General features: G+C 48.8%; 1 protein-coding gene across 4 annotated transcripts in view; it reads right to left on the bottom strand.

Moving 5' to 3' along the window:
* The window catches only part of HTT (huntingtin), a 191327-nt gene that overhangs the window by 121121 nt on the left and 44149 nt on the right, over window positions 1-26057 (bottom strand). For all 4 annotated transcript variants that reach the window (XM_049886648.1, XM_049886645.1, XM_049886646.1 and 1 more), the window contains exons 3-9: window positions 21900-22020; window positions 16671-16730; window positions 16200-16279; window positions 13798-13936; window positions 4965-5106; window positions 3950-4128; window positions 2624-2828 (exon numbers count right to left, since the gene is read on the bottom strand). In XM_049886648.1, coding sequence (XP_049742605.1) covers window positions 2624-2828; window positions 3950-4128; window positions 4965-5106; window positions 13798-13936; window positions 16200-16279; window positions 16671-16730; window positions 21900-22020 — 926 coding nt within the window. The remainder of the gene's footprint in view (window positions 1-2623; window positions 2829-3949; window positions 4129-4964; window positions 5107-13797; window positions 13937-16199; window positions 16280-16670; window positions 16731-21899; window positions 22021-26057) is intronic.

Genomic DNA, 26057 nt, shown 5'->3' with positions numbered 1-26057 from the left:
TGTCCTATAGTGTCTCTGTGAGTCAGAATGGATTCGACCATACCAGGTTTGGTTTGGTTTGGTTGACCTTCCTACAGGGTCTCTATGAGGCAGTGGTTTCAGTATGTGGCTGTGCTACGCAGTGGTTTCAGCACTGCGGCCGCGTCAGGCAGTGGTTTCAGCACTGCGGCCGCGTCAGGCAGTGGTTTCAGTACTGTGGCTGTGTTAAGCAGTGGTATCAGTACTGCGGCCGTGTTAGACAGTGGTTGTTCGGTACTGCAGCCGCGTCAGGCAGTGGTTTCAGTACTGCGGCTGTGTTAAGCAGTGGTTTCAGTACTGCGGCCGCGTCAGGCAGTGGTTTCAGTACTGCGGCCGTGTCAGGCAGTGGTTTCAGTACTGTGGCCGTGTTAGGCAGTGGTTTCAGTACTGCAGCCGCGTCAGGCAGTGGTTTCAGTACTGCAGCCGCGTCAGGCAGTGGTTTCAGTACTGTGGCCGTGTTAGGCAGTGGTTTCAGTACTGTGGCCGTGTTAGGCAGTGGTTTCAGTACTGCGGCCGCGTCAGGCAGTGGTTTCAGTACTGCGGCCGCGTCAGGCAGTGGTTTCAGTACTGTGGCCGTGTTAGGCAGTGGTTTCAGTACTGCAGCCGCGTCAGGCAGTGGTTTCAGTACTGTGGCTGTGTTAGATAATGGTTTCAGTACTGCGGCTGCGTCAGGCAGTGGTTTCAGTACTGCAGCCGTGTTAGACAGTGGTTGTTTAGTACTGCGGCCGCGTCAGGCAGTGGTTTCAGTACTGTGGCCGCGTCAGGCAGTGGTTTCAGTACTGCGGCCGTGTTAAGCAGTGGTTTCAGTACTGTGGCTGTGTTAGATAATGGTTTCAGTACTGCGGCTGCGTCAGGCAGTGGTTTCAGTACTGCGGCCGCGTCAGGCAGTGGTTTCAGTACTGCAGCCGTGTTAGACAGTGGTTGTTTAGTACTGCGGCCGCGTCAGGCAGTGGTTTCAGTACTGCGGCCGTGTTAAGCAGTGGTTTCAGTACTGCGGCCGTGTCAGGCAGTGGTTTCAGTACTGCGGCCGCGTCAGGCAGTGGTTTCAGTACTGCGGCCGTGTTAAGCAGTGGTTTCAGTACTGTGGCCGCGTCAGGCAGTGGTTTCAGTACTGCGGCCGTGTTAAGCAGTGGTTTCAGTACTGCGGCCGTGTTAGGCAGTGGTTTCAGTACTGCGGCCGTGTTAGGCAGTGGTTTCAGTACTGCGGCCGTGTTAGGCAGTGGTTTCAGTACTGCGGCCGTGTTAGGCAGTGGTTTCAGTACTGCGGCCGCGTCAGGCAGTGGTTTCAGTACTGTGGCCGCGTCAGGCAGTGGTTTCAGTACTGTGGCCGTGTTAGACAGTGGTTGTTTAGTACTGCGGCCGTGTCAGGCAGTGGTTTCAGTACTGCGGCCGTGTTAAGCAGTGGTTTCAGTACTGCGGCCGTGTCAGGCAGTGGTTTCAGTACTGCGGCCGTGTCAGGCAGTGGTTTCAGTACTGCGGCCGCGTCAGGCAGTGGTTTCAGTACTGCGGCCGTGTTAAGCAGTGGTTTCAGTACTGTGGCCGCGTCAGGCAGTGGTTTCAGTACTGCGGCCGTGTTAAGCAGTGGTTTCAGTACTGCGGCCGTGTTAGGCAGTGGTTTCAGTACTGCGGCCGCGTCAGGCAGTGGTTTCAGTACTGCGGCCGTGTTAGGCAGTGGTTTCAGTACTGCAGCCGCGTCAGGCAGTGGTTTCAGTACTGTGGCTGTGTTAGATAGTGGTTTCAGTACTGCGGCCGCGTCAGGCAGTGGTTTCAGTACTGCGGCCGTGTTAAGCAGTGGTTTCAGTACTGCGGCCGTGTCAGGCAGTGGTTTCAGTACTGCGGCCGCGTCAGGCAGTGGTTTCAGTACTGCGGCCGTGTTAGGCAGTGGTTTCAGTACTGCGGCCGCGTCAGGCAGTGGTTTCAGTACTGTGGCTGTGTTAAGCAGTGGTTTCAGTACTGCGGCCGTGTTAGGCAGTGGTTGTTTAGTACTGCGGCCGCGTCAGGCAGTGGTTTCAGTACTGCGGCCGTGTTAAGCAGTGGTTTCAGTACTGCGGCCGTGTTAGGCAGTGGTTTCAGTACTGCGGCCGCGTCAGGCAGTGGTTTCAGTACTGCGGCCGTGTTAGGCAGTGGTTTCAGTACTGCGGCCGTGTTAGGCAGTGGTTTCAGTACTGCGGCCGCGTCAGGCAGTGGTTTCAGTACTGTGGCTGTGTTAGACAGTGGTTGTTTAGTACTGCAGCCACGTCAGGCAGTGGTTTCAGTACTGCAGGTGCGTCAGGCAGTGGTTTCAGTACTGCGGCCGTGTTAGGCAGTGGTTTCAGTACTGCGGCCGTGTTAGGCAGTGGTTTCAGTACTGCGGCCGTGTTAGGCAGTGGTTTCAGTACTGTGGCTGTGTTAAGCAGTGGTTGCTTAGTACTGCAGCCACGTCAGAGAGTGGTTCCAGTACTGCGGTCGCATCAGACAGTGGTTTCAGTACTGTGGCCGTGTTAAGCAGTGGTTTCAGTACTGCGGTCGCATCAGACAGTGGTTTCAGTACTGCGGCTGTGTTAGGCAGTGGTTCTTTAGTGCTGCAATTGTGTTAATCACAGCAGCCCGGTCTCTAAGGACTCACCTATGAGCTCCACAATGCTCCCACTCCGGCTCCGACAGCTCGGCTCATCCCTGGCCATAGAGAGCCGCCCGAGGCCACCAGCTGTGGTCAGGGCCTGCAGGAGCTCCGGGGGAGGCGTCCTGAAAATCTGCTGCAGCAGTTCCAGGGCGCCAGTGACAACGTTGTGGTCCGGGTGCTGCGTGTAATGCAGAGTCAGCTCATAAACCTAGATGTAAAAACACAGGTAGTACTGCCATGGGTTACAAGTGTCTCCCAGATTTTTACTTGTCTGTTTTTTGGTTTTTTTTTAATTAACTTTTATTGAGCTTCAAGTGAACGTTTACAAATCAAGTCAGACTGTCACATATTAGTTTATATACACCTTACTCCATACTCCCACTTGCTCTCCCCCTAATGAGTCAGCCCTTCCAGTCTCTCCTTTCGTGACAATTTTGCCAGCTTCCAACTCTCTCTATCCTCCCATCATTCCTCCACACAGGAGATGCCAACACAGTCTCAAGTGACCACTTGATATAATTAGCTCACTCTTCATCAGCATCTCTCTCCTACCCACTGTCCAGTCCCTTTCATGTCTGATGAGTTGTCTTCGGGGATGGTTCCTGTCCTGGGCCAACAGAAGGTTTGGGGACCATGACCGCCGGGATTCCTCTTGTCTCAGTCAGACCATTAAGTCTGGTCTTTTTATGAGAATTTTGGGTCTGCATCCCACTGATCTCCTGCTCCCTCAGGGGTTCTCTGTTGTGCTCCCTGTCAGGGCAGTCATCGGTTGTGGCCGGGCACCATCTAGTTCTTCTGGTCTCAGGATGATGTAAGTCTCTGGCTCATGTGGCCCTTTCTGTCTCTTGGGCTCTTAGTTATCGTGTGACTTGTCTGGTTTTTGACAGACTTTTGCTGGCAATAATTGTGCCTTAACTTTTCCCCAAGAAAGTCTTATCACTTCTAACACTGTGATCACTAGCTTCCACGTTATCCTGTAAATTCCCATGATTTATGCATTGCAAATTTCTTAAAAATAAACATAGCCCTTCCACCCTGACCCCACACAGCTAGAAATTGGGAACCTAGGCTTCCACCCTGACCCCACACAGCTGGAGGCAGTGAACCTAGGCTTCTGCCCTGACCCCACACAGCTAGAGGCAGTGAACCTAGGCTTCCACCCTGACCCCACACAGCTAGAAATCGTGAGCGTGGCACAGGCGCCCAGGCAGTCCAGCTCCAGAGCCTACTCTCTTAACACTAGACCATAACGCTTCTCTCCCAAATCAGTCAATTCTTTGAATTTTAATCGTTGTGTAGAAGGACTAGAGGAACCCACGCAACTCCCACCTGGACAAGCTGCTCCGTGGAAGGAGAGACTTCCATTTCTTTGCGCGTCACCCCAAAGCTCCCTTTCAGGCTCATGTCCTTGACCTGCTGCTGCAGCAAGGGCACCAGGTACCTCAAGGTGAGCAGCACGCCCAGGATGAGAAGGGTGGGGTGCTCGTCCTCCACAGGAACCAGCAGGCCTGTAACCACAGCAATAACAGTTCCTCACCTCTGACCCTCTGACCCAGGGCAGGACCCCATCAAAAGGCTGGCAGTGAGGGACAAGCAGGGCACCAACATTACTGTAAAAAACACACAGCATGACGGAACGACCAGGACACAACTAAAGAGAATGCTGACACACTGTGAAAAATGCAACTCATGTCGCTGGACAACTGGTGTAGAGATTGTAGATGGGAACCTCATTTGCTGTGTAAACTTTCACCAAAAACATAATAAAATGTTTTAAAAAAAAATCTATATAGTGTACCTCACTATGTGGCCAGGATCCGTGAGTAGCTTGGTGAGGCCCTTTAGAGTAGCTTTACTGTATCTGAAAGGCAGGCAGCTCTCTGGTATCACTTGCCCACACACTCACCTCAGCACTTCTGCTGTTGAGTTCTACAATTCCCCAAACTGTAGGAGAAGCTGTCAGTAGACCCAGGAGCTGGATGGAGAAACACGGGCCCCCTGAGGATAGCCTAAGGCCCCGGGACTCACTGTGCAGAACCACTGCCCTTAGCTATGCAGTTCTGCTACAGAGGGTCAGCCCAGGAAGAGGTGTGGGGCTGTCATCTGGCCATGCCCACTGGCCCAGCTGGGTGTTCCTGTGCTCGGCTGTGTCTGTACTGAGGACAGGGCCTTTTCCTAGTCTCACAAAGACCCCCATGGGCTCAGGGCAGCCCCACATTAGCTTATTCTGCCAGTCAGCAGATGCAAATGGCCTGGCCCAGAAGCCCAGGGAGTGTTTGCTTTCCAAAATTTGCAAAGGCCGGTCTAGGGCAAACAGGACAGTGGCTAACCCACCTGCACGTACCTAAGAGCACATTCAGTAGCCAGCTGTAAAAGTACTGCGTCCTCCTGCAGTGCTGGCAGACGCTCACCGCCGACCCAGCAGCCGTCCGCCGGATGGTTGGTGAGCTGGACTTCAGGTTCGCCATGAAAGCCTTCAGCAGGACCTACATAGGCAAAAACCCAACCAGATATCGTATGGCTCGTAAGGCTTGTCTTGCATCAGAAGCTCTGAATTCTCACAGGGTATGAGCTGTGAACAATTCCAGACTTGCCTACGGTTAAATGGAAGCACTCTGCCTTGGAATACTCAAGGGCCGTGCGTGAGCACAGAGTCTATCTACCCCTCCATAAGCTGTGCTGAGGGCCGCGTGAGCACAGAGTCTATCTATTCCTCCATAAGCTGTGCTGAGAGCCACGTGAGCACAGAGTCTATCTACTCCTCCACAAATCGGGCCGAGGGCCACACAAGCAGAGTCTATCTACCCCTCCATAAGCCGTGCTGAGGGTTGCATGACCATGGAGTCTATCTACAAATTGGGCTGAGGGCCACACAAGCAGAGTCTATCTACCCCTCCATAAGCTGTGCTGAGGCCCATGTGACCATGGAGTCTATCTACTCCTCCATAGCTGTGCTGAGGGCCGCGTGACCATGGAGTCTATCTACTCCTACATAAGCTGTGCTGAGGGCCACGTGACCACGGAGTCTGTCTACTCCCACATAAGCTGTGCTGAGGGCCGCGTGACCACGGAGTCTATCTACTCCCACATAAGCTGTGCTGAGGGCCACGTGACCACGGAGTCTATCTACTCCCACATAAGCTGTGCTGAGGGCCGCGTGACCACGGAGTCTATCTACTCCCACATAAGCTGTGCTGAGGGCTGCGTGACCACGGAGTCCATCTACTCCTACATAAGCTGTGCTGAGGGTTTCGCTCAGCATCGCCGTCCTTGTGTGAGGGAACCCTCAGCTCTAGACAAGGTGGGCCCAGCGTATTCAGGAACGAGGTCAGTAACACAACGCTATGTAAAATAAAGGCAGGCAACAAAAACAAAAAAGAATATCACTGAGGGGAAAAGAGCACCAGCCAACAACAGCAGTGTCCTGGCCTAAGAGCGGCTGGTGAACATGCTGCTGACGTCAAAAGCGACGCTCTCAGAAAGTCGTATCTGGAAAAAGCCTGGAAACTAGCTGAATAATGACCACATGATACTCAGCACCAGGGCGCTCCCCAGAAACTAGACAGTAAGAGCTTGCCGCTGGCCTCCAGGAGAGCCCAAAGGAATAGGTGCTACAGCGACCATAACAATGGTGATTCATGTCCCAGCAGAGACAACCAAAGGATGGAAAGGACGACATCGCTCTGCACTGGTGTGGTAACTGTTCCCTAAGACCCCACCCCCAGCCTCCTGACTGTGAGCTGGGCCTTTGTGAGCCACCAACTGTGAGCAGAACTCGGAAAGGGCATGCCACTACGTGGGGCCCTCGGTAAGTAAGCTGGCATGTGGATGGTAACTCAGCTTCTCCGGCACACTGTGGGCAGTAAGACCTGGTTCTCAGAGACGCAGCAACTCCTGATAAGTCTTCACGTCAGACTTCCGGAGCCTGCATGGTGGACGACCAGACCTATGACCACAAGAGCCCCGATGCTGTAGGGCCTCCAGCTCCTCCTCAGGACACCACCTGGCGGACTCAATCAGCTTATCGCCGACAAACTTTTTAGCTGCAAAAAGATACTGGCATCTTAAAGAATTCCTTGGAGTGAAAAATCCACACATCACTGCAAAAGTAGAGTAAGAATCATTCCATACAAGTCCAAAGCACAGCTTCAAACCAGTTCATTCCAGTTCAACCCGCTGCTGAGAATCTGCGTGTCTAACAAATTCTGAGGAAGTTATACAAAACAATCACCTGTGGGTTTTATTAAAATGTAGATTCTGATTTGGTACATCTCGGGTAGAAACGTTAATTCTCAGCAGGGGTTGAATCCAGATGAACCAGTCCAAAGCCCTGGTCCAGACTTCTCAGCACAATGAAAAGCTAAGCACTCTTATGAAAAGCCAGTTCACCGTAAACTTAAATACTCTGGAATATAAATGATAAAATCAAATCTGAGAGATCAAGGGGTCCTTATAAGGTCCAACTCCCCACAGCCCCAAGAAGCCCCCTCTAGAGGGAACTGCCAGACATATACAAACAAAAAAAACCAAACTCTTTGCCATCCAGTCAATTCCGACTCATAAGGATCCTGTAGGACAGAGCAGAACTGCCCATTAGGGTTTCCATGGAGCGCCTGGTGGAATGAAACTGCCAACCTTTAGTTGGCAGCTGAACTCTTAACCACTATGCCACCAGGTTTCCACAGACATACACAGGCCACACAAAAATTTTCCCATAAGGGAGAAGGAAGCATATTATACTTGAGGGCGGATGGCTCCATTTTTCAAAACACAACAACAACAAGCAGTATTCATAACACGCAAGAACTTTGTAGTCCTGGGTCTAAAACCCACGTGTTCAACTACGATGCTGTTGTTGTTGGTGGGTGCTGTGGAGTTGATTCTGACTGACACCGACCCTATGAACAACAGAATGAAATACTGCCTGGTCCTGCACCATCCTTACAATCATTGTCATACTTGAGCTCATTGTTGCAGCCACTGTGTTAATCCACCTCATTGAGGCTCTTCCTCTTTTCCGCTGACCCTGTACTCTGTCGAGCATGATGTCCTTCTCCAGGGACTGATCCCTCCTGACATCATGTCCAAAGTATGTAAGACACAATCTCACCATCCTTGCTTCTAAGGAGCATTCTGGCCGCACTTCTTCCAAGACAGATTTGTTCATTCTTTTGGCAGTCCATGGTATATTCAATATTCTCCGCCAACACCACAAATCAAAGACATCAATTCTTCCTTGGTCTTCCTTATTCATTGTCCAGCTTTCACATGCATATGATGCGAATGAAAGTACCATGGCTTGGGTCAGGCTCATCATGGTCTTCAAGGCGACATCTTTGCTGTTCAACACTTTAAAGAAGTCCTTTGCAGCAGATTTACCCAATGCAATGAATCTTTTGATTTCCTGACTGCTGCTTCCATGGCTGTTCACTGCGGATCCAAGTAAAATGAAATCCTTGACAACTTCAGTCTTTCCATTTATCATGATGTTGCTCATTGGTCCAGTTGTGAGGATTTTTGTTTTCTTTATGTTGAGGTGTAATCCATACTGTGGTCTTTGATCTTCATTAGTAAGTGCTTCAAGTCCTTTTCACTTTCAGCAAGCAAGGTTGTGTCATCTGCATAATGCAGGTTGTTAAAGAGTCTTCCTCCAATCCTGATGCCCCGTTCTTCTTCATATAGTCCAGCTTCTCGTATTATTTGCTCAGCATACAAATTAAATAGGTATGGGGAAAAGATATAACCCTGACGCACACCTTTCCTGACTTTAAACCAATCAGTATCCCCTTGATCTGTCCGAACAGCTGCCTCTTGATCTATGCAAAGGTTCCTCATGAGCACAATTAAGTGCTCTGGAATTCCCATTCTTCACAATGTTATCCATAGTGTGTTATGATCTACACAGTGGAATGCCTTTGCATAGTCAATAAAACACAGGTAAACATCCTTCTGGTACTCTCTGCTTTCAGCCAGGATCCATCTGGCATCAGCAACGATATCCCTAGTTCCACGTCCTCTTCTGAAACCCACCTGAATTTCTGGCAGTTCCCTGTCGATTTACTGCTGCAGCCGTTTTTGAATGATCTTCAGCAGAATTTTGCTTGTGTGTGGTATTAATGATATTGTTCTATAATTTCCACATTCGGTTGGATCATCTTTCTTGGGAATAGGCATAAATATGGATCTCTTCCAGTCAGTTAGCCAGGAAGCTGTCTTCCATATTTTTTGGCATAGACAAGTGAGCACCTCCAGCGCTGCATCTGTCTGTTGAAACTTCTCAATTGATATTCCATCAATTCCTGGAGCCTTGTTTTTCGCCAATGCCTTCAGAGCAGCCTGGACTTCTTCCTTCAGTACCATTGGTTCCTGATCATATGCTACCTCTTGAAATGGTTGAATATCGACTAATTCTTTTTGGTATAATGACTGTGTGTATTCCTTCCATCTTCTTTTGATGCTTCCTGCATCGTTTAATATTTTCCCCACAGAATCCTTCACTATCGCAACTCGAGGCTTGAATTTTTTCTTCAGTTCTTTCAGCTTGAGAAACGCCGAGCGTGTTCTTCCCTTTTGGTTTTCCATCTCCAGCTCTTTGCACATGTCATTATAATACTTTGTCTTCTTGGGCCGCCCTTTGAAATCTTCTGTTCAGTTCTTTTATTTCATCAATTCTTCCTTTTGCTTTAGCTGCTCGACGCTCAAGACCAAGTTTCAGAGTCTCCTCTGACATCCATCTTGGCCTTTTCTTTCTTTCCTGTCTTTTCAGTGACCTCTTGCTTTCTTCATGGATGATGTCCGTGATGTCATTCCACAACTCATCTGGTGTTCGGTCACTAGCGTTCAGTCCATCAAATCTATTCTTGAGATGGTCTCTAAATTCAGGTGGGATATATTCAAGGTCATATTTTGGCTCCTGTGGACTTGCTCTGATTTTCTTCAGTTTCAGCTTGAACTTGCATATGAGCTATTGATGGCGTGTTCCACGGTCGGGCCCCGGCCTTGTTCTGACTGATGATATTGAGCTTTTCCATCGTTCCTTTCCACAGACGCAGTCAATCTGATTTCTGTGTGTTCTATCTGGCAAGGTCCATGTATATAGTCGCCATTTATGTTGGTGAAAGAAGGTATTTGCAATGAAGAAGTCGTTGGTCTTGCAAAATTCTATCATTCGATCTCTGGCATTGTTCTTATCACTAAGGCCGTATTTTCCAACTGCCGATCCTTCGTTTCCAACTTTCGCATTCCAGTTGCCAGTAATTATCAATGCATCTTGATTGCATGTTTGATCAATTTCAGACTGTAGCAGCTGATAAAAATCTTCAGTTTCTTCATCTTTGGCCCTAGTGGTTGGTGCATATATTTGAATAATAGTCATATTAACTGGTCTTCCTTGTAGGCGTATGGATATTATCCTATCCCTGACAGCGTTGTACTTCAGGATAGATCTTGAAATGTTCTTTTTGATGATGAATGCAACACCATTCCTCTTCGAGTTGTCATTCCCAGCATTGTAGACTATATGACTGTCCAATTCAAAATGGCCAATAACAGTCCATTTCAGCTCACTAATGCCTGGGATATCAATGTTTATGTGTTCCATTTCATTTTTGATGATTTCCAATTTTCCTTGATTCATACTTTGTACATTCCAGGTTCCAATTATTAAACATTAATGGATGTTTGTAGCTGTTTCTTCTCATTTTGAGTCGTGCCACATCAGTGAATGAAGGTCCCGAAAGCTTTACTCCATCCACGTTATTAAGGTTGACTCTACTTTGAGGAGGCAGCTCTTCCCCAGTCATCTTTTGAATGCCTTCCAACCTGGGGGCTCATCTTTCAGCACTATATCAGACACTGTTCCGCTGCTATTCATAAGGTTTTCGCTGGCTAATGCTTTTCAGAAGTAGACTGCTGGGTCCTTCTTCCTAGTCTGTCTTAGTCTGGAGCCTCAGCTGAATCCATCCTTCATGGGTGACCCTGCTGGTATCTAAATACCAGTGGCACAGCTTCCAGCATCACAGCAACAAGCAAGCCCCCAAAGTATAACAAACTGACACAGTACGACAAAGCTACAATACAATGGACAAACTGGGGCACAGTCATACAATGGAATACTACACAGCTATGAAACCTGCACTAACTCCTAACATGCATACCAGCATAGACGCATCTTACAGACTTAACGTTGTGCAAAAGAAACCAGACAAACTACACGATCCTATGTACACAGAATTCACAGACAGACTGTCTGTGGCATCAGAAGCCAGGGCAGTGGTTACGTTTGAGGAAGAAGGAGGGAGTCATGCCTGGGAGCCGGCATGAGGGGGTTCTGGGGTGCTGGTAACATTCTAGGTCTTGGCCTGGGTGGCAGTTATAAGGGTAAGTTCATTTTGTGATCATTCATCAAGGGGTACATTCATGATTTATATACCTCCTGTATGTATATTATACGTCAATTAAAAGAAAAGTCAGTGCTCTAGTGGGTCTCATCGACTTGGAGCTGACAGAGCCTTCGACCTGCAGCTTCTGACAGTAATCCGGAGAACGAGACTACACCACAGGTTGGGAGACTTCTGAGCACGCGTGCTGGAATGAACACGTGAACCTCCGCTACCCAGAAACCCCACCACCATCATGTAAAGCAGTTTTACAAAAATAAACCTTCAAAGGACAAAGACAGGGCAGGGACGACAGCAGGCAGAGGTGTCAACAAAACTGTGGAAGCTGGAAAGTAAACTAGCAGGAACTGAGTCGTCAGCACACAGAAAGACACTCAAACCCCAGTGTTCTGGGGGAATGGGAGGAGAAGCATGAGGGCTAGCCAACAAAAAACAAGCTTATTCAAGCCAGAGAGCTCCCAGAAAACTCCGGATTTGGCGGCCCCAGGTACATTTGAAGGTGGAGTGGGGATGGAAACGGCTGCTGGCCTCACTGCTTCTTGTGCAAACTCCCAACCACTCAACCCCAAATGTCCTCTCCCATTCAAGGCAGCCCAGGGAGTGTCCTCTCTCTCCCAGCAAAGACTGGGAGGGACAATCTCTAGAGAGGCTTGCACAGCTGAGGACAGATGTGAGACACTTTCAGAAAACAGATAAACTAAGCAGAAGTCTGCATTCTGAATAACGAGCCTGCCGACTCCCATTTATGCTAAGGTCCCAGGACGTATGTGGCCAAGCTTATGCCTCCAGTAAGGAGAATTCTTCTCTAAAGATGCTGACTGGCTCATGAGAAAAAGCTTTACGGATGCTGACATTTAAAGGATCCAGCAAGAAGAGAGCAGGCTCACCATCCCCAGGCAGCTCATCCGATGACAGGGTTTGCCCACACACTAGCTTCCGATTAACATTTTAGTATCTCACTCACACTAAATGGACAGCCTCTGACAAAAACAAAAAGACCAGAACGAAGAGAAGAGAGAAAGCCAAAAGCAAAAGACAATGTAGGGGTCAAAAGAAGGTGTCGAGAAACTGTAATCGATATTCTCAGGAAGGTAAGACACCTGCTTCATGAAACAAGAACAGGATGCCATAAAATACAAACATCTTGAAAACAAGAGCAAGCTCTTAGAAATCCAGAACGTAACAGCAGGAACAAAAACTGAATAGAAGGGTTCGAGGTGGACACCTTGTAAAAAGTAGAGAAAACGAAGGGAAAAATAGAAGACAAAAAAAATGTGAGTCAATCCAGGAAGGCCGATATCTAACAAATGTTAGAAAGAGAGAGAAAATAAAGAGGAGGAAACTGTCCAAGATTTACTAACGTTATGCAGAACTAAAGAATGCCAAGTTCCCAAATCATAAAACCTACCAAGTACCTGGCATTTAACCTCCCCCTCCCCCTCAAAATCAAAAGCTCCAGAGAAAAACAAAAGTTAAGGCCTGGGTCATTTAACTTCCCTGCAGCAACACCGGGAACTGTAAGACAGTAGAGCGAAGCCTCTAACATGCTGAGGGGAAGACTTCCATCCCAGAACTCTGTACCTAGTCAGGTGTGAGAGGGGAAGAAAGGCATTTTTAGGAAGACAAAATCTCAAACAATTCACCTGCCATCGCCCTTTCTCAGGAAGCTACTAGAGGATGTGTTCCACCAAAACGAGGACGTAAACCTAGAAAGATGAAGGTACTGGATCCAGGAATTAGGCATCCAACAGGAGGGCAGCAAGGGTACTCCCAGGATGACTCATTCCAAAACCCCGTGACATAGGACTTAACGTCTCCTTAGCATTGACAGGAGCCCTGGTGGCACAGTGGTTAAGAGCTACAGCTGCTATGAGTCAGAACTGACTCGATGGCAACGGGTGTGGCAACAGGTTGTATTAACAAGGAAATTGAAAAGCTCAGAGAAAAAAATGATAGGCTAAATCATTTATTCAAAGTCATACAACTAATAACAACAGCAGCAACTAACTGAGTGCCTTCTGTGGGCTGGGCATGCCGTAAGCTCTTTACACGCATTAATTCATGTAACTTTCAGAATAACCCTATGTGGGAACTGCTGATTTCCCATTTACAGAGAAGGAAGCAAGGAAACAAGCTTAGAGCAGTTAGGTAATTTGTCAAAGGGCAAAGAGCTAGTAAAGAAGGCAGAATTTCAATCCAGGTCCACCTACTTCCAAAAAGAGCGCTCAACCACTGTACTACACTACCTCCCAGGGAGCTATTTGGGATCAAACACAGGATTTACCCAAAAAAAAGGAGAAGGTCAAGAGTTCTGTAGCCTCAGACCATGTGATGGGGTCACAGTTTCCAGACATTGTAAGTAAAACACTAAAGCAGGTTTGGGGGCAGAACAAGCCGGAAGTCAAGTGGGTCATGACCTGGTGTCTGAGATGACAGGATGTGAGCATTCACGGACCTTCTCCAGGTGCAGCCCTCCCATGGCCCCTATCCTTAACCAGGTCAAGGAATAAATCTAGTCCACCAAGAACCAGGCTGCTCAGGAAAAATGCCTTCTGAATTTGCATCTATAAACCAACTCCCTATTCAACCCTCAATGTGCAGCAAGAAAGTAGAAGTCGAAAGAAGCTCTCATGTGCCTCAAAATAACTCAAATGATTTTACTCTAAATTAGGAAGCACAATGTAACTCAAGAAGGGCTGCCCTCCCAAAGCCCTAAGTCCTCACAAGACCCATTCACGGTGTCGTTCTGACGGTTGCGAGCCGAGGCCAAGATCATACCTTAATTTCATTGTCGTTCGCAAAATTGCCAAAGGAAGCCATAATTTTGGGTATAGCTGCAGCCAAGGTCTCCTGAACAGACTCCTCAGGTCGCTTGCTTATTCGAGTCAGGCAAGGCAACAGGTTTACCAGGTAAGGCCTGCACAAGTGAACGGAACACACATTATTCTTCCAGGTCTGCTTTAATGAGAAATACAAGCAACGATTTTAATACCTGTTAGGGAAAAGCCAGTTTTTATACACAAATAACACTTAGTGGAGACCGGACGAGGGCAAACCTCAGCTGCAAGAACCAAACCAAAAAACCAAACCCACTGCCGTTGAGTCGATTCCAACTCATAGCGACCCTACAGGAGAGAACAGAACAGCCCCACAGAGTTTCCAAGGAGTGCCTGGTGGATTTGAACTGCTGACCTCTTGGTTAGCAGCTGTGGCACTTAACCACTAGGCCACTGCAAGAACAGAAGGATGACATGCAGGGGAAGTGCCAATGGTGTGGGAGACACACCCTCCATCTCCCCCACATCAAGACGACTCTAGAAAGCCTGGTTTGAAATTATCTGCAGTAAGCTACAACAGCTATTAAAATACTTGTATTTTTAATTGAAAAACAAACAATAATATTAAAAAACACCATTTTAAAAACCAATACTGAAAAAGGAGAATTAAAAAACCAAAACACTGTTTAAATAAGGCCTTACAGGTAAGGCTGGGTCCTCTCGAGAAAGCAGAACGGAGAACATGGGAAAGGAGAATCACGGGACGGACAAGCGGACACGCCATCCAGTCACTGAACCGACGCACAGGGAGCGGGGCGGGCAGGCCGGGCTACTCTCAGTGCGCAGAACGGAGAACATGGGAAAGGAGAATCACGGGACGGACAAGCGGACACGCCATCCAGTCGCTGAACCGATGCACAGGGAGCGGGGCGGGCAGGCCGGGCTACTCTCAGTGCGCAGAACGGTACGGTCCTCCCCTCTAGTGGCAGAGACAGGCAACACACAGGTCCACAGATGACCTGATAGTAAGACTACTCTGGGCCCTGGTGGTACAATGGTTAAGCGCTTGGCTACTAACCAAAAACTCGCTGGTTTGAATCCACCCAACAATTCCATGGGAGAAAGATCTGGCGATCTGCTACCATAAAAATTACAGACTAGAAAACCCTATGGGGCAGTTCTACTCTGTCCTATAGGGCCGCTATGAGTCAAAGCCGACTTGAGGGCACCTAACATCACATCGAGTGGCATGTTGGAATATATTAGACAGGGAGGCTAGGTGGACTTCTCTGAAGAGTTGGCTTTGCTGCTGAGACCTGGTGTGGGGGTAAAAGGGGGGACTTTCATCAAGAGGAAAAACACTGCCTTGTTTGAAGAACATGGAGAGGACATCAGGGCGTGAGCTTACTGGGCCGTCAGACAAGCCCCCCGGCCTGTGAGGATGGTGATGAGTCAGGATCTCACATGAACGGCACTGGGAAACGAGAGAGAATTTTAAGTAAAGGAATGGCAGGACTCAATTTATATCTTTTAAGGTCACTTTAGCTGCTGCGTGAACACTTGGGATGTGTCGCTTCAGAGCTATGGCAAATCTTCAAAATAAAGACAGTAAAAGGAAAAAGGTTTTAATAAAAGGAAACTACTTCCTTAACAATTGTACCTCTACAGACATATAAGATTCTCATTAAAACTCACTCAGGGGAATAAATCAGTGTTTAATAGTAATAGGGAGGGTTTAGCCTTGTCTACTGTTACTCAGGGATGGGGTCAAAGGTCTATGGGACATTGGCACATTGTACTAGCTGAGAAGCAGAGAAGGAAACCATTGGTAAAAACCCTGACCTCACAGCTGGCTAGGGCCCTACTTACTCACAGTTTAACATTCAAATACAGACATATGCACATTTTTCTGTAATTCCTATAATAAGCAATAATGAAGCTGGTATGCTAACCTTCAACCACCTGACCAGCATCTTGGTGTCAAACGAGGAGCCCTGGTGGTGCAGTGGATAAGCACTCAGCTGCTAACCAAAAGGTCGGCAGTTCAAATCCACCAGCCACTCCTTGGAAGCCCTATGTGGCAGTTCTATTCCGTCCTATAAGGTCACTATGAGTTGGAATCAACTTGACGGCAATGGGTTTTCGGATTTATGTGCCAGACACTGTTACTGGGTTGGGCTGCCTCAGAGAACAGACAGAGAAGATCCCTGCTGCCCTGGTACTTACAGCCTAGAAGTCTCTGGGGCGGGTGGGATACAGAATGAACAAGCACACAAAGAAAATGCACAGGAAATTTCTGACAGGTGTAAGTGCTAGGAAGGAAGAATCAAACACGGCCACATGGACGGTAACGGGAGCAGGGCAACGCTGGGCACTAACCAACTCCAGAGTACGACCACTTACCTGCATTTCTGCGGCCGAACCAGGTGAGCGAGCTCAGCGAACCTCCAGAGAGCAGCGCGCAGACTACGAGGAGCACCGTTCTGGGGATTAAGGGCGCGTTACAGGGTCAGAGCTGCAGACACTGGACGCCAAGGGGACGGCTACAGAAGCCAAAGCATTTTTTTTATAGTGCTAGTTTCTATTCTTAGGGAAAAGGCTATTTCCATATATAAAACATCTGATAACAACTTCAGAAATCTTAAGGTCTAGTGGGCTTCAATTATAAAGATACAAAAAATAAGTTACCATCTTTAATTTCCACCCTGTTAAATAAAAATGAAACAGCAACCTTTTGAAGAAAAATAAAATAAGTCTACTCTACCCAACAGCATTTCATTCATACATTTTTTACTTATTAAAGATGAAATTTCACACATGCTGTTCAATAGTGTAAAAATACTGTTTTTTCAACCATGGAAAATATAAGCCTACCTTTTTAATTTCCTTATAGAGTTCTAACTGCAGCCTCGGAAGGTTAGAATCCATCAAAGCCTGCAACAAAATACAAGAGACTGGTTTGTGAAAAACACACTGCATCATCAGCAGTTCCAGAGGAAGCAAAAAGGTGACTAAGACGTCAAAGTTGTGGCGAAGTAAAATGTAATAGCGGTCACACTAAGAACCTGCTCATCACGGAAGAAAGATGCATGTATGTGCAGGCAGTCACTGAATAAACTAGGTGCAAGCCAATCACCTGAACAAAATACGGAAACAAGAAGAATTTCATTTTTATTATAATCAAGTGCTACAAAATATCAAAATTAAGATGTCAGATGATTCAAATGAATTCTAATGCTCTTTATTAAACCTTTATGGATCAAGCCTTCTTCATTACAAGTTTACTTGCTGGTGGCACTCTAGCAGACGATGGCCCGGTGAGTCTGTGGTGCCCAAAGGAGCCGGGGGCGAACTCCTGAGATCAGCATGCCCCCCTCCCGCCTCCATCCTGGAAATACTCCTCAATGCGGAATCCCGTGTCCTTTCTGAAGGCCTGGCCTTTCCTCGTTGGCCCGGATTCTTATAGCCCCATGGCTCCATGACCCACTGCCTGTGAGGGGCATCACTGTTCCTCAAAGCCAATCTCTCATCCCCCTCCCTACTCATTCACAGGCGTAAACCAAAAAGAATGGCCACAAGGCCAGCTGCAAGCCAACAGGAATGGCTAACAGCAACCACGCCCAGCTGCATGCAGGCCACGTTAGAGAAGGGCTTCTCAAGTGGGAAGAAAGGCAGAAGATTTCAGGGCATCCATCTCTCATGTGTAAACTCTCCCTTGCCCACCAGAGAGGAAAGATGTAATCAGGCCTCAAGGGAAAGCCCTCTTGCCACTGTGATGGGCAGCATTTGATGTCTAAGAATCACTGGTCTGAGGAGACTCAGATGGGTCTACTACTGGTCCAGCAAGCTTGAAAATCTACAGCAGAGTCACATTTGGGGAGGTTCTAAAGTATAATAATGTCTGAGAAATTTTTAAATCTTAATTCTGCTGTCTTGGTTTGAAGGTACTGCAAGTCCTCAAATGAGCAAACCAAACTGGACAAATGTATTAAAACACTACCTTTCAAATAAAATCAGAAGCTGTTGACTTCTGACTTGTAAACGAATACCAAACTTATTTTATAACAAGAGAAGCTAAAACTCAAATCCCTGATAATAGCACAGAGTGAGCTTTTAAAGTATCCCAACAACTGGAGGTGGTTAACATACCACCTGGCTCTTCTCCCCTCCTGGACCTCCTGCCTCCACATGGGAACACGTGCTCAGCTGCCAAATCCAGCCCATGTCTGCCTCCTCACTCACGGTCCTAATGCCACTGTCCTACTTCAAGGCTCCACTCCCTCTTTCCTGGATGTCTTGGTCCCCAAATGGATGGATTCTTGTACCTCCAGCCTTTCTCAACTCCAAGCCATCCACCCCTCGCCAGTAGATTGCTTCTCCTAAATAAAGCCTCCCCTGACCTTCAAGGGCTCCCAGAACTGGCCCTCGGGCCTTCCACTCTCTGGCGGCATACCACCAGCCCCCCCACCTCTTCCCTGCAGTCTCCAGTGCTCTCTGCCAGCCCTGAGAGGTGGATGCTGCAGTGATTAAGGAGGAAGGCTCTGACATGTACTCTTTCACATAGTAGCTACTGACCCCCGGGCGCCTTCTCTGCCTCCCTAGACAGAAGCGGACTGTCCTCCGGCTGCCATGACAGTTTGCAGTACAAGGTAAACCACGGGCTAGGCTATTCCTATGGGCACATGCTGCACGGCCAGGCCGTAAGCTACCTGAGGCCAGGGCGTGCTGCCAGGCTGTGTGTCAGGTCCTCAGAGCATTTTCTGCATAAAGGAAACCCAATTTGTGCATGGTGTTCCTGGGCTCCGTGGAGCCTGGTCCTCGTCGCACACACATGGCGATACTCATCGGAAGACAAGAGCCCAGACATGACTCAAAGGGCTGTTCCTGCCCTCCCTTACACGTGGCCTAGCTGAGACCTTCTCTGACTCCATCCTCATTCTTCTGTGCCCATCCTTTCCTCTGCCGCGGTGGAAGACCTAGCGGACCCCCAACCCCACCCCCAGCCTGCTTAACCTGACCACCACAGCATCAGGCAGCAAGAAATTGAGAGCAAGTGGACGCCACTCAGCCAAAAATAGGCTGAGAGAGACTGGCCTCACCCTGTGTTCAGGGGCTAGCAAGAGAATGGAAATCTTTGCACGTGGAGACTGGAAACAGAAGAAATGGGAAAGAGGTAGGGAGAGAGCGGGGAGGAGAACCCAGCACCTAAAGCCATGTCCCGGGGCCAAGGGCCCACAGCCCCCAAAACACACACCAAGCTCTTCTACACAGCAGGTCTTGGGAACAGGGTTCGCGAGAGACAGCCTGGAAAACGGTACGCCGCCCAGCTACGAGGCGACCAAGGTCACGAGGCGGCCAAGGCTACGAGGCGGCCAAGGCTATGAGGCGACCAAGGCGAGGGCGGTGTTTGGCCGTACTGTTCTTTCTGTCCTTCTTACTCCCCTCCTGCCATGACGAAGGAAGCCCAGGGTGGGCCTCTCTAGATTTTCTGATTCTGAGGGCCAAAGTCCAACACCTGAGACAGCAGGAAAAGCCCAGCCTGGTCCTGCCAGCGGGAATAACACAAGCCAGGATACTCAGCCCTGCAGAGAAGCTGTTAACCGAGAGCAGACCTCTGCCAGTGTGCTGTGGGGCTTCCACAGGAGAGCATCCCAGATGGACTACCTGGCAAGGAGAACAGGGTGGCCCGGCTCCAGCCAGGCCATAACTGTGGGAGGTCTGTGCAAGCAAAGCACGAAACGCAAATGAAGGCACTTTCCTCCAGAGGGGAAAGGGGGAGCAAGAACCCTCACGGCTACAGAGAAGCCAGCACCAAGACTATAGAAGGCATGGCTAGCCAGGAAACAATATGCTAGACAGGTGGGCAAGTTTCCTTGGGCAATGGAATACCCCGGAATCTGTACCAACCACAGAAGGTAGAGAGCCGCCATTGCTCTGAGGGGCCCCTCCATCTCTCTGGGTAAGAATGCAAGAACCTCATTATTAGCGACAACACTTCTTGCCACTTGAAGGATCGCATGTGTGGCAAGGACGATGCTGGGCACGTCACATTTAATCGTCACGCACATCCTCAAACACAAACCACAAAACTGTCTGTTCCCATTTTATAGTTCAGAAAACTGAGGCTCACAGAAATTACATACATTTCACAAAGTTGTTCAGCTAGTACGCGGCAGAGGCAAGATTCAAACACAGGGCTCTCTCACTCCAGAATATGTATGTTCTTTCTGCCCGGCAATGTCAACTCACGTCTCCTTACACATAGGGTAAAAGGGTGGTCATCCTTCTGAGGAAGGCTGGACACAGGAAAGAAAAAGGACAGCTTGTTTCTTGACCAATGTAAAACTTGACCACTCTCCAAAGAAAGACATTGAGAAGAGTCCACAGGACAGTTTTTTTCTTCAAGATCCTCCTGATGAAGGGAAATAATGACGTGACACAGGTAAGAGTTCTTGGTTTGTGTGCCCAACTAAGTATTACCAGGAAGGAAGACAGCCTTCAAAGGAAATGAAGAGACCTGAGGTCTTCTCAAAGCCTTATCTTTCAGGGCTGGGACTCAAAGTAGTAGGAGAAAATGAGAAGAATGGGAAAGACTCAACAAATAAAGATTCCTATGGAGCAAGGAACAAGACACATTTTCTCCTTAACCATTATCAAGAAATAGTCTTGGGAGAAAGTGTCAAGAACTATATCAGAAAGCCTTCCACAGTGCTGGTCAGCCTACAATGAGAACAATATTTAACACTGGACACCGTCATGGATGGAACTGTGTCCCCTGAAAATGGTGCGGGCCATTATTCCCAGTATTATGTGATTGTCCACCATGTTATCATCTAATGTTATTTTTCTATGTGTTATAAATCCGACCTTTACAGTGTTAATGAGACACGATAAGAGGCAGTTATGTTAATGAGGCAGGACTCAATCTAAGATTAGGTTGTGTTTTAAGTCAATCTCTTTTAAGATATAAAAGAGAGAAGCGAGAAAAAAGACAGGGGGACCTCAAACCATCAAGAAACAAGAGCCAGCAGACTAGCACGTCCTTTGGACCTGGGGTCTGTGAGCTTAGAAGAAGCTCCTTCACCAGGGAAGACTGATGACAAGGAATTTTCCTCCAGAGCCGACAGAGAGAGAGCCTTCCCCTGGAGCTGGCACCCTGAATTTGAACTTTTAGCCTTCTAGACTGTGAGATAATAAATGTCCGTTTGTTAAAGCCATCCACTTGTGGTATTTCTGTTATAGCAGCGCTAGATAACTAAGACGGACACCCACTCAAAAGACCCCATCACAGACTCAATGGTTCTCTACAAGGTGACCAGGATGGGATGGGGCCTCAAACCAGGACTCCAGCTAGGGGAAGGGTAGGATGATGACAACAAGGACAGTCTTCCAATAGATTAAGAATTGGCATATGGAAGAAGGACTGTTTCATGATCTTAATCTAAAGCAGCAGAACACAGAATAAGGGATTAAAGTGTGCCCCGGGCACAAACTCTGCATCAGGAAGTAATGGCAGCACGAGACTGTCCCCATCTCGCTCCTTAACTCACCCGTTCCCGCTATCCAAGTGGCTTTGGCTTTCTGGCTTCATCCTTTCCTGGGATCTCCTTTCTCCCGTTCACTTCACACTAACTCCAGCTAACCTGCTACCTGAAGAAGTCACATCTTTACCTGTAAGCAGTACTGCCTGAGCCAGGCCTTAGGAGGGGCAGTGAAAGGAAACGGAGAAAGAGGGGCTGCAGACACCACAGGGAGACTCCACCCGGCCCCCTGCTTTCCAGGGCTTCTAAGTTGGTGCCTGTAGGGATGGTTTCCGCAAAGCACCCAGTGGCCCTCATCAGAGCCCACCACTGACCTAGGCGCTGTGGAGGCACGAGGGTGAACACAGTCTGCAGCTCAGAAGGCAGCTTCTGAGCCAGCAGATAGAGCGTGCACACTGGTAGATATCAGAGCACCTCCAAACCACATGCCCTAACTTTAAAAAGATGCTTTTTCATTAAGAGGCTCGGCTACTCAAAATACAAGAATGCCGGATTATGGCTTCTTCTCCCAGCCTAGAAGGTTTACAGCTTTAAAGGAGAACACGGTCCACGTGGTTCTTACTTTTATGACTTTGTTGAGACATTCATCGGCCACCATCCGGACATCCGACTCTGCATCGTCACTGCACAGCAGAAAGAGTTCCATAGCGATGCCTAGGAGCTTCTGAAATTCTGGAGAATTTCTACATTGAAAACAAAGAGAGAGATAAATTGTCACAGCCAAGAGGAGCCTCAGGGGACACGATGGCTAAATGTAATGTGGTCTCCTGGGTGGGAGTCTGGTACAGAAAAATGACGTTAGGGAAAAACTAACGAGCTGTGAACTCATCGTGGACTTCAGTTAGTGATAACGTATCAACGTTAACTCACTGATGGCAACCAACGTACCACCCTGACGTAAGACACTACCCACAGGGAGGACCGAGCAGAGGGCGTGCGGGAGCTGTCCCACAGGGAGGACCGAGCAGAGGGCGTGCGGGAGCTGTCCCACAGGGAGGACCGAGCAGAGGGCGTGCGGGAGCTGTCCCACAGGGAGGACCGAGCAGAGGGCGTGCGGGAGCTGTCCCACAGGGAGGACCGAGCAGAGGGCGTGCGGGAGCTGTCCCACAGGGAGGACCGAGCAGAGGGCGTGCGGGAGCTGTCCCACAGGGAGGACCGAGCAGAGGGCGTGCGGGAGCCGTCCCACAGGGAGGACCGAGCAGAGGGCGTCCGGGAGCCGTTCCACAGGGAGGACCGAGCAGAGGGCGTGCGGGAGCCGTCCCACAGGGAGGACCGAGCAGAGGGCGTCCGGGAGCCGTCCCACAGGGAGGACCGAGCAGAGGGCGTGCGGGAGCCGTCCCACAGGGAGGACCGAGCAGAGGGCGTGCGGGAGCCGTCCCACAGGGAGGACCGAGCAGAGGGCGTGCGGGAGCCGTCCCACAGGGAGGACCGAGCAGAGGGCGTGCGGGAGCCGTCCCACAGGGAGGACCGAGCAGAGGGCGTGCGGGAGCCGTCCCACAGGGAGGACCGAGCAGAGGGCGTCCGGGAGCCGTCCCACAGGGAGGACCGAGCAGAGGGCGTGCGGGAGCCGTCCCACAGGGAGGACCGAGCAGAGGGCGTGCGGGAGCCGTCCCACAGGGAGGACCGAGCAGAGGGCGTGCGGGAGCCGTCCCACAGGGAGGACCGAGCAGAGGGCGTGCGGGAGCCGTCCCACAGGGAGGACCGAGCAGAGGGCGTCCGGGAGCCGTCCCACAGGGAGGACCGAGCAGAGGGCGTGCGGGAGCCGTCCCACAGGGAGGACCGAGCAGAGGGCGTGCGGGAGCCGTCCCACAGGGAGGACCGAGCAGAGGGCGTCCGGGAGCCGTCCCACAGGGAGGACCGAGCAGAGGGCGTGCGGGAGCCGTCCCACAGGGAGGACCGAGCAGAGGGCGTGCGGGAGCTGTCCCACAGGGAGGACCGAGCAGAGGGCGTGCGGGAGCTGTCCATACGGCCTTACACCTACTCTGTGCATCTAAAACTGCCCTAAAATGAGAGGTTCATTAGCAAAAGGAGACTTTATTTTCAAGGCATACTTCATGTTTTCTGTTTAACTTTTCACTGAAAACCTTAAGACACCGCTTCAGATACTTAAATCTCAGACAGCCGCCTGCTCTCTACCGACAGGTTACTTTCACTCTTATTACAACATTCTCGAAACCCTGGAAATCAGTATGAGTAGAACGTTTTTTATTCCTGTTTCATCTTGCTCTCGGTCAGTTCTGAAGCATCGCAAGATCTCACACTCAGCGTAACTGTGGCCACTGGGCTTCTGCGGCTCTAGATACACTGTTACCCACTGCTGTTAAGTCAATTCCAACTCATAGCGACCCTGCAGGACAGAGCAGAACTGCCCGTACGATTTCCAAGGAGCAGCTGGTGGTGAGCAGCAAAGCTCTTAACCACTGTGCCACCAGGGCTCCACAGTCCACAAAAACTGAAGTCTGCTTAATTTTCACAAAGTATTATAAAAATGTTTAACTGAGAGAGCTGCTTTAAACTGTTGCGGCCCAGCTGGCCAGACACAGCCAAGAGAGAAGTGGATGGGCCACACACACGAAACTGACTTCAAAGCACTCCCAAGTATCACAGACCAGTAATGCCCGAATGCCTCTGCTACGCACTGAAACATCCCAATCGGACTGCGGCTTCATGATCTCAGCCTCGTCTGAAATGGAGCCCCCCGCCCCGGCTCTAGGTAATCATCTCTACCAGTCGTCAGAAGAGAGCCATGCGCCTAAGAGAAAGCAGAACACCGCATTAGTAACAGCCAACAAAAGTCTAAGGACAAGAAACAAAATTTGCCACTCAGCAATACTTCAGACCACAGCTAATGGAGTACAGCTGGGAACAGAGAACCAAGAGGTGCTAGAATAGGATAGCCTTCAAACACTCAGCATTGTCAACAGATTTACAACCTGAACTACGTATGTCATTTCCTGTTTTCTACAAGACACAACAAAATTAAGAAACAGGTAAAATTCATTTTAGTAGTGTATTTCACCCAAATCAAAAAAAAAAAAAAACCAAACCCCTTGGGGCTGAGTCAATTCCAACTCTCAGCAACCTTGCAGGACAGAGTAGAAGCTGTCCCACAGGGTTTCCAAGGCTGTAATCTTTATGGCAGCAGGCTGCCACTTCTTTCTCCTGTGCAATGGCCGGTGGGTTTGAACCACCGACCTTTCAGTCAGTAGTCAAGCACTTAACCTTTGTGCCACCAGTGCTCCTTTCATTTAACCCAATACATCCAAAACAGTACCAGCATGTAAACAACATGAAGAAATTACTGAGATACATAACAATCTTTTTTACAACGCATCTCAATTCAGACAAAAAATTTCCATCCGGAAGACTTTACCTGTATTTAGACTTCATAAAATTCACAGCTGAAAAAGTAGGTTCACATACCATTTCCAACCATACTTAAAAGTTCTCCAACAACCGAACCAAGTCTCAGTTTTTAAATTTTGTCTATTTCTTATTTAGAGATCTTGTGGTGATTTGTGTTTCTCCAGGAATTTGTCCATTTCATCTAAGCTGCCAATTTACTGGCATAAAAAAACCGTTATGGTCCTTCTCTTATCTATAGCATTTGTATTGATGTCATTGTCCTCATTCCTGATGCCAACAATTTGTGACTTTGCTCTTTTACTCCTGAGCAGCCTCGCTAAAGGATTACCAATTTTATTAACGTTCTCAAAACCCATCGCTGTCGAGTCAATTCAGACTCATGGCGACCCTACAAGCTTTTGGTTTTATTGATTTCCTGTATGTTTTCCTGTTTTCTAGTTCACTGACGTCACCTTGAGGACTAAGGTGCGCCTGACCCAAGCCATGGTATTTTCAATCGCCTCATATGCATGAGAAAGCTGGACAACGAATAAAAAAGACTCAAGAAGAGTTGATGCCTTTGAATTACATGGTTGGCGACGAATATTGGATATACCACAGACTGCCAGAACAACAAACGAACCTGTCTTAGAGGCACAGCCAGAGTGCTCCTTAGAAGCAAGGGTGGTGAGGTTTCATTTCATGTACTTTGGCCATGTTATCAGGAGGGATCAGCCCCTGGAGAGGGACATCATGCTTGGTAGAGGGTCAGCAAAAAGGAGGAAGGTGCTTAAGGAAATGGGCTGACGCAGTGGCTGCAACGATGGGCTCAAGCGTAACAACAATCATGAGGATGGCGCAGGGCTGGGCAGTGTTTCCTTCTGTTGTACATGGGGTCACGTTAGGTCAACAGCACCTAACGATGACAAGTTCACTGACTTCTGCTCTTATCCTTACTATGTCCAGTTTTCTGATTTCTTTGGGTTTCACTTGCTCTTCTTTTTCCAGTTTCTAAGGTGGAAATTGAAGTCACTGATCTGAGACCTTTCTTCTTTTCTAAAATAGGCAGTCGGTGCTATCAGGACTTTTAAAGGCTCAGGACATGGTCTATCCTAGTAAATGTTCCGTGAGCACTTGAAAAGAATGTGTATTCTGCTGTTGGGAGCAGCGTTCTATAAATGTCAATCAGGTCAAGATGGCTGAGTGTGTTCAAATCTTCTGTATCTAGATTTTATGTCTACGTGTTCTAGGAATTATTGACGGAGGGCTGCTGAGATCTCCAGTTGTAACCGTGGATTTGTCTATTTCTGCCTGCAGTTCCATCAGGTTTTGCTCTGTGTAGTTCTGAAGCTCTGTAGTTAGGTACGTAAATATT

This window comes from Elephas maximus, chromosome 5 (assembly GCF_024166365.1).
Source record: "Elephas maximus indicus isolate mEleMax1 chromosome 5, mEleMax1 primary haplotype, whole genome shotgun sequence".
NCBI classification, from domain to species: Eukaryota; Metazoa; Chordata; class Mammalia; order Proboscidea; family Elephantidae; genus Elephas; species Elephas maximus.
The sequence above is the reverse complement of the archived record's forward strand: the minus strand, read 5'-3'. Positions and strand labels throughout refer to the sequence as shown.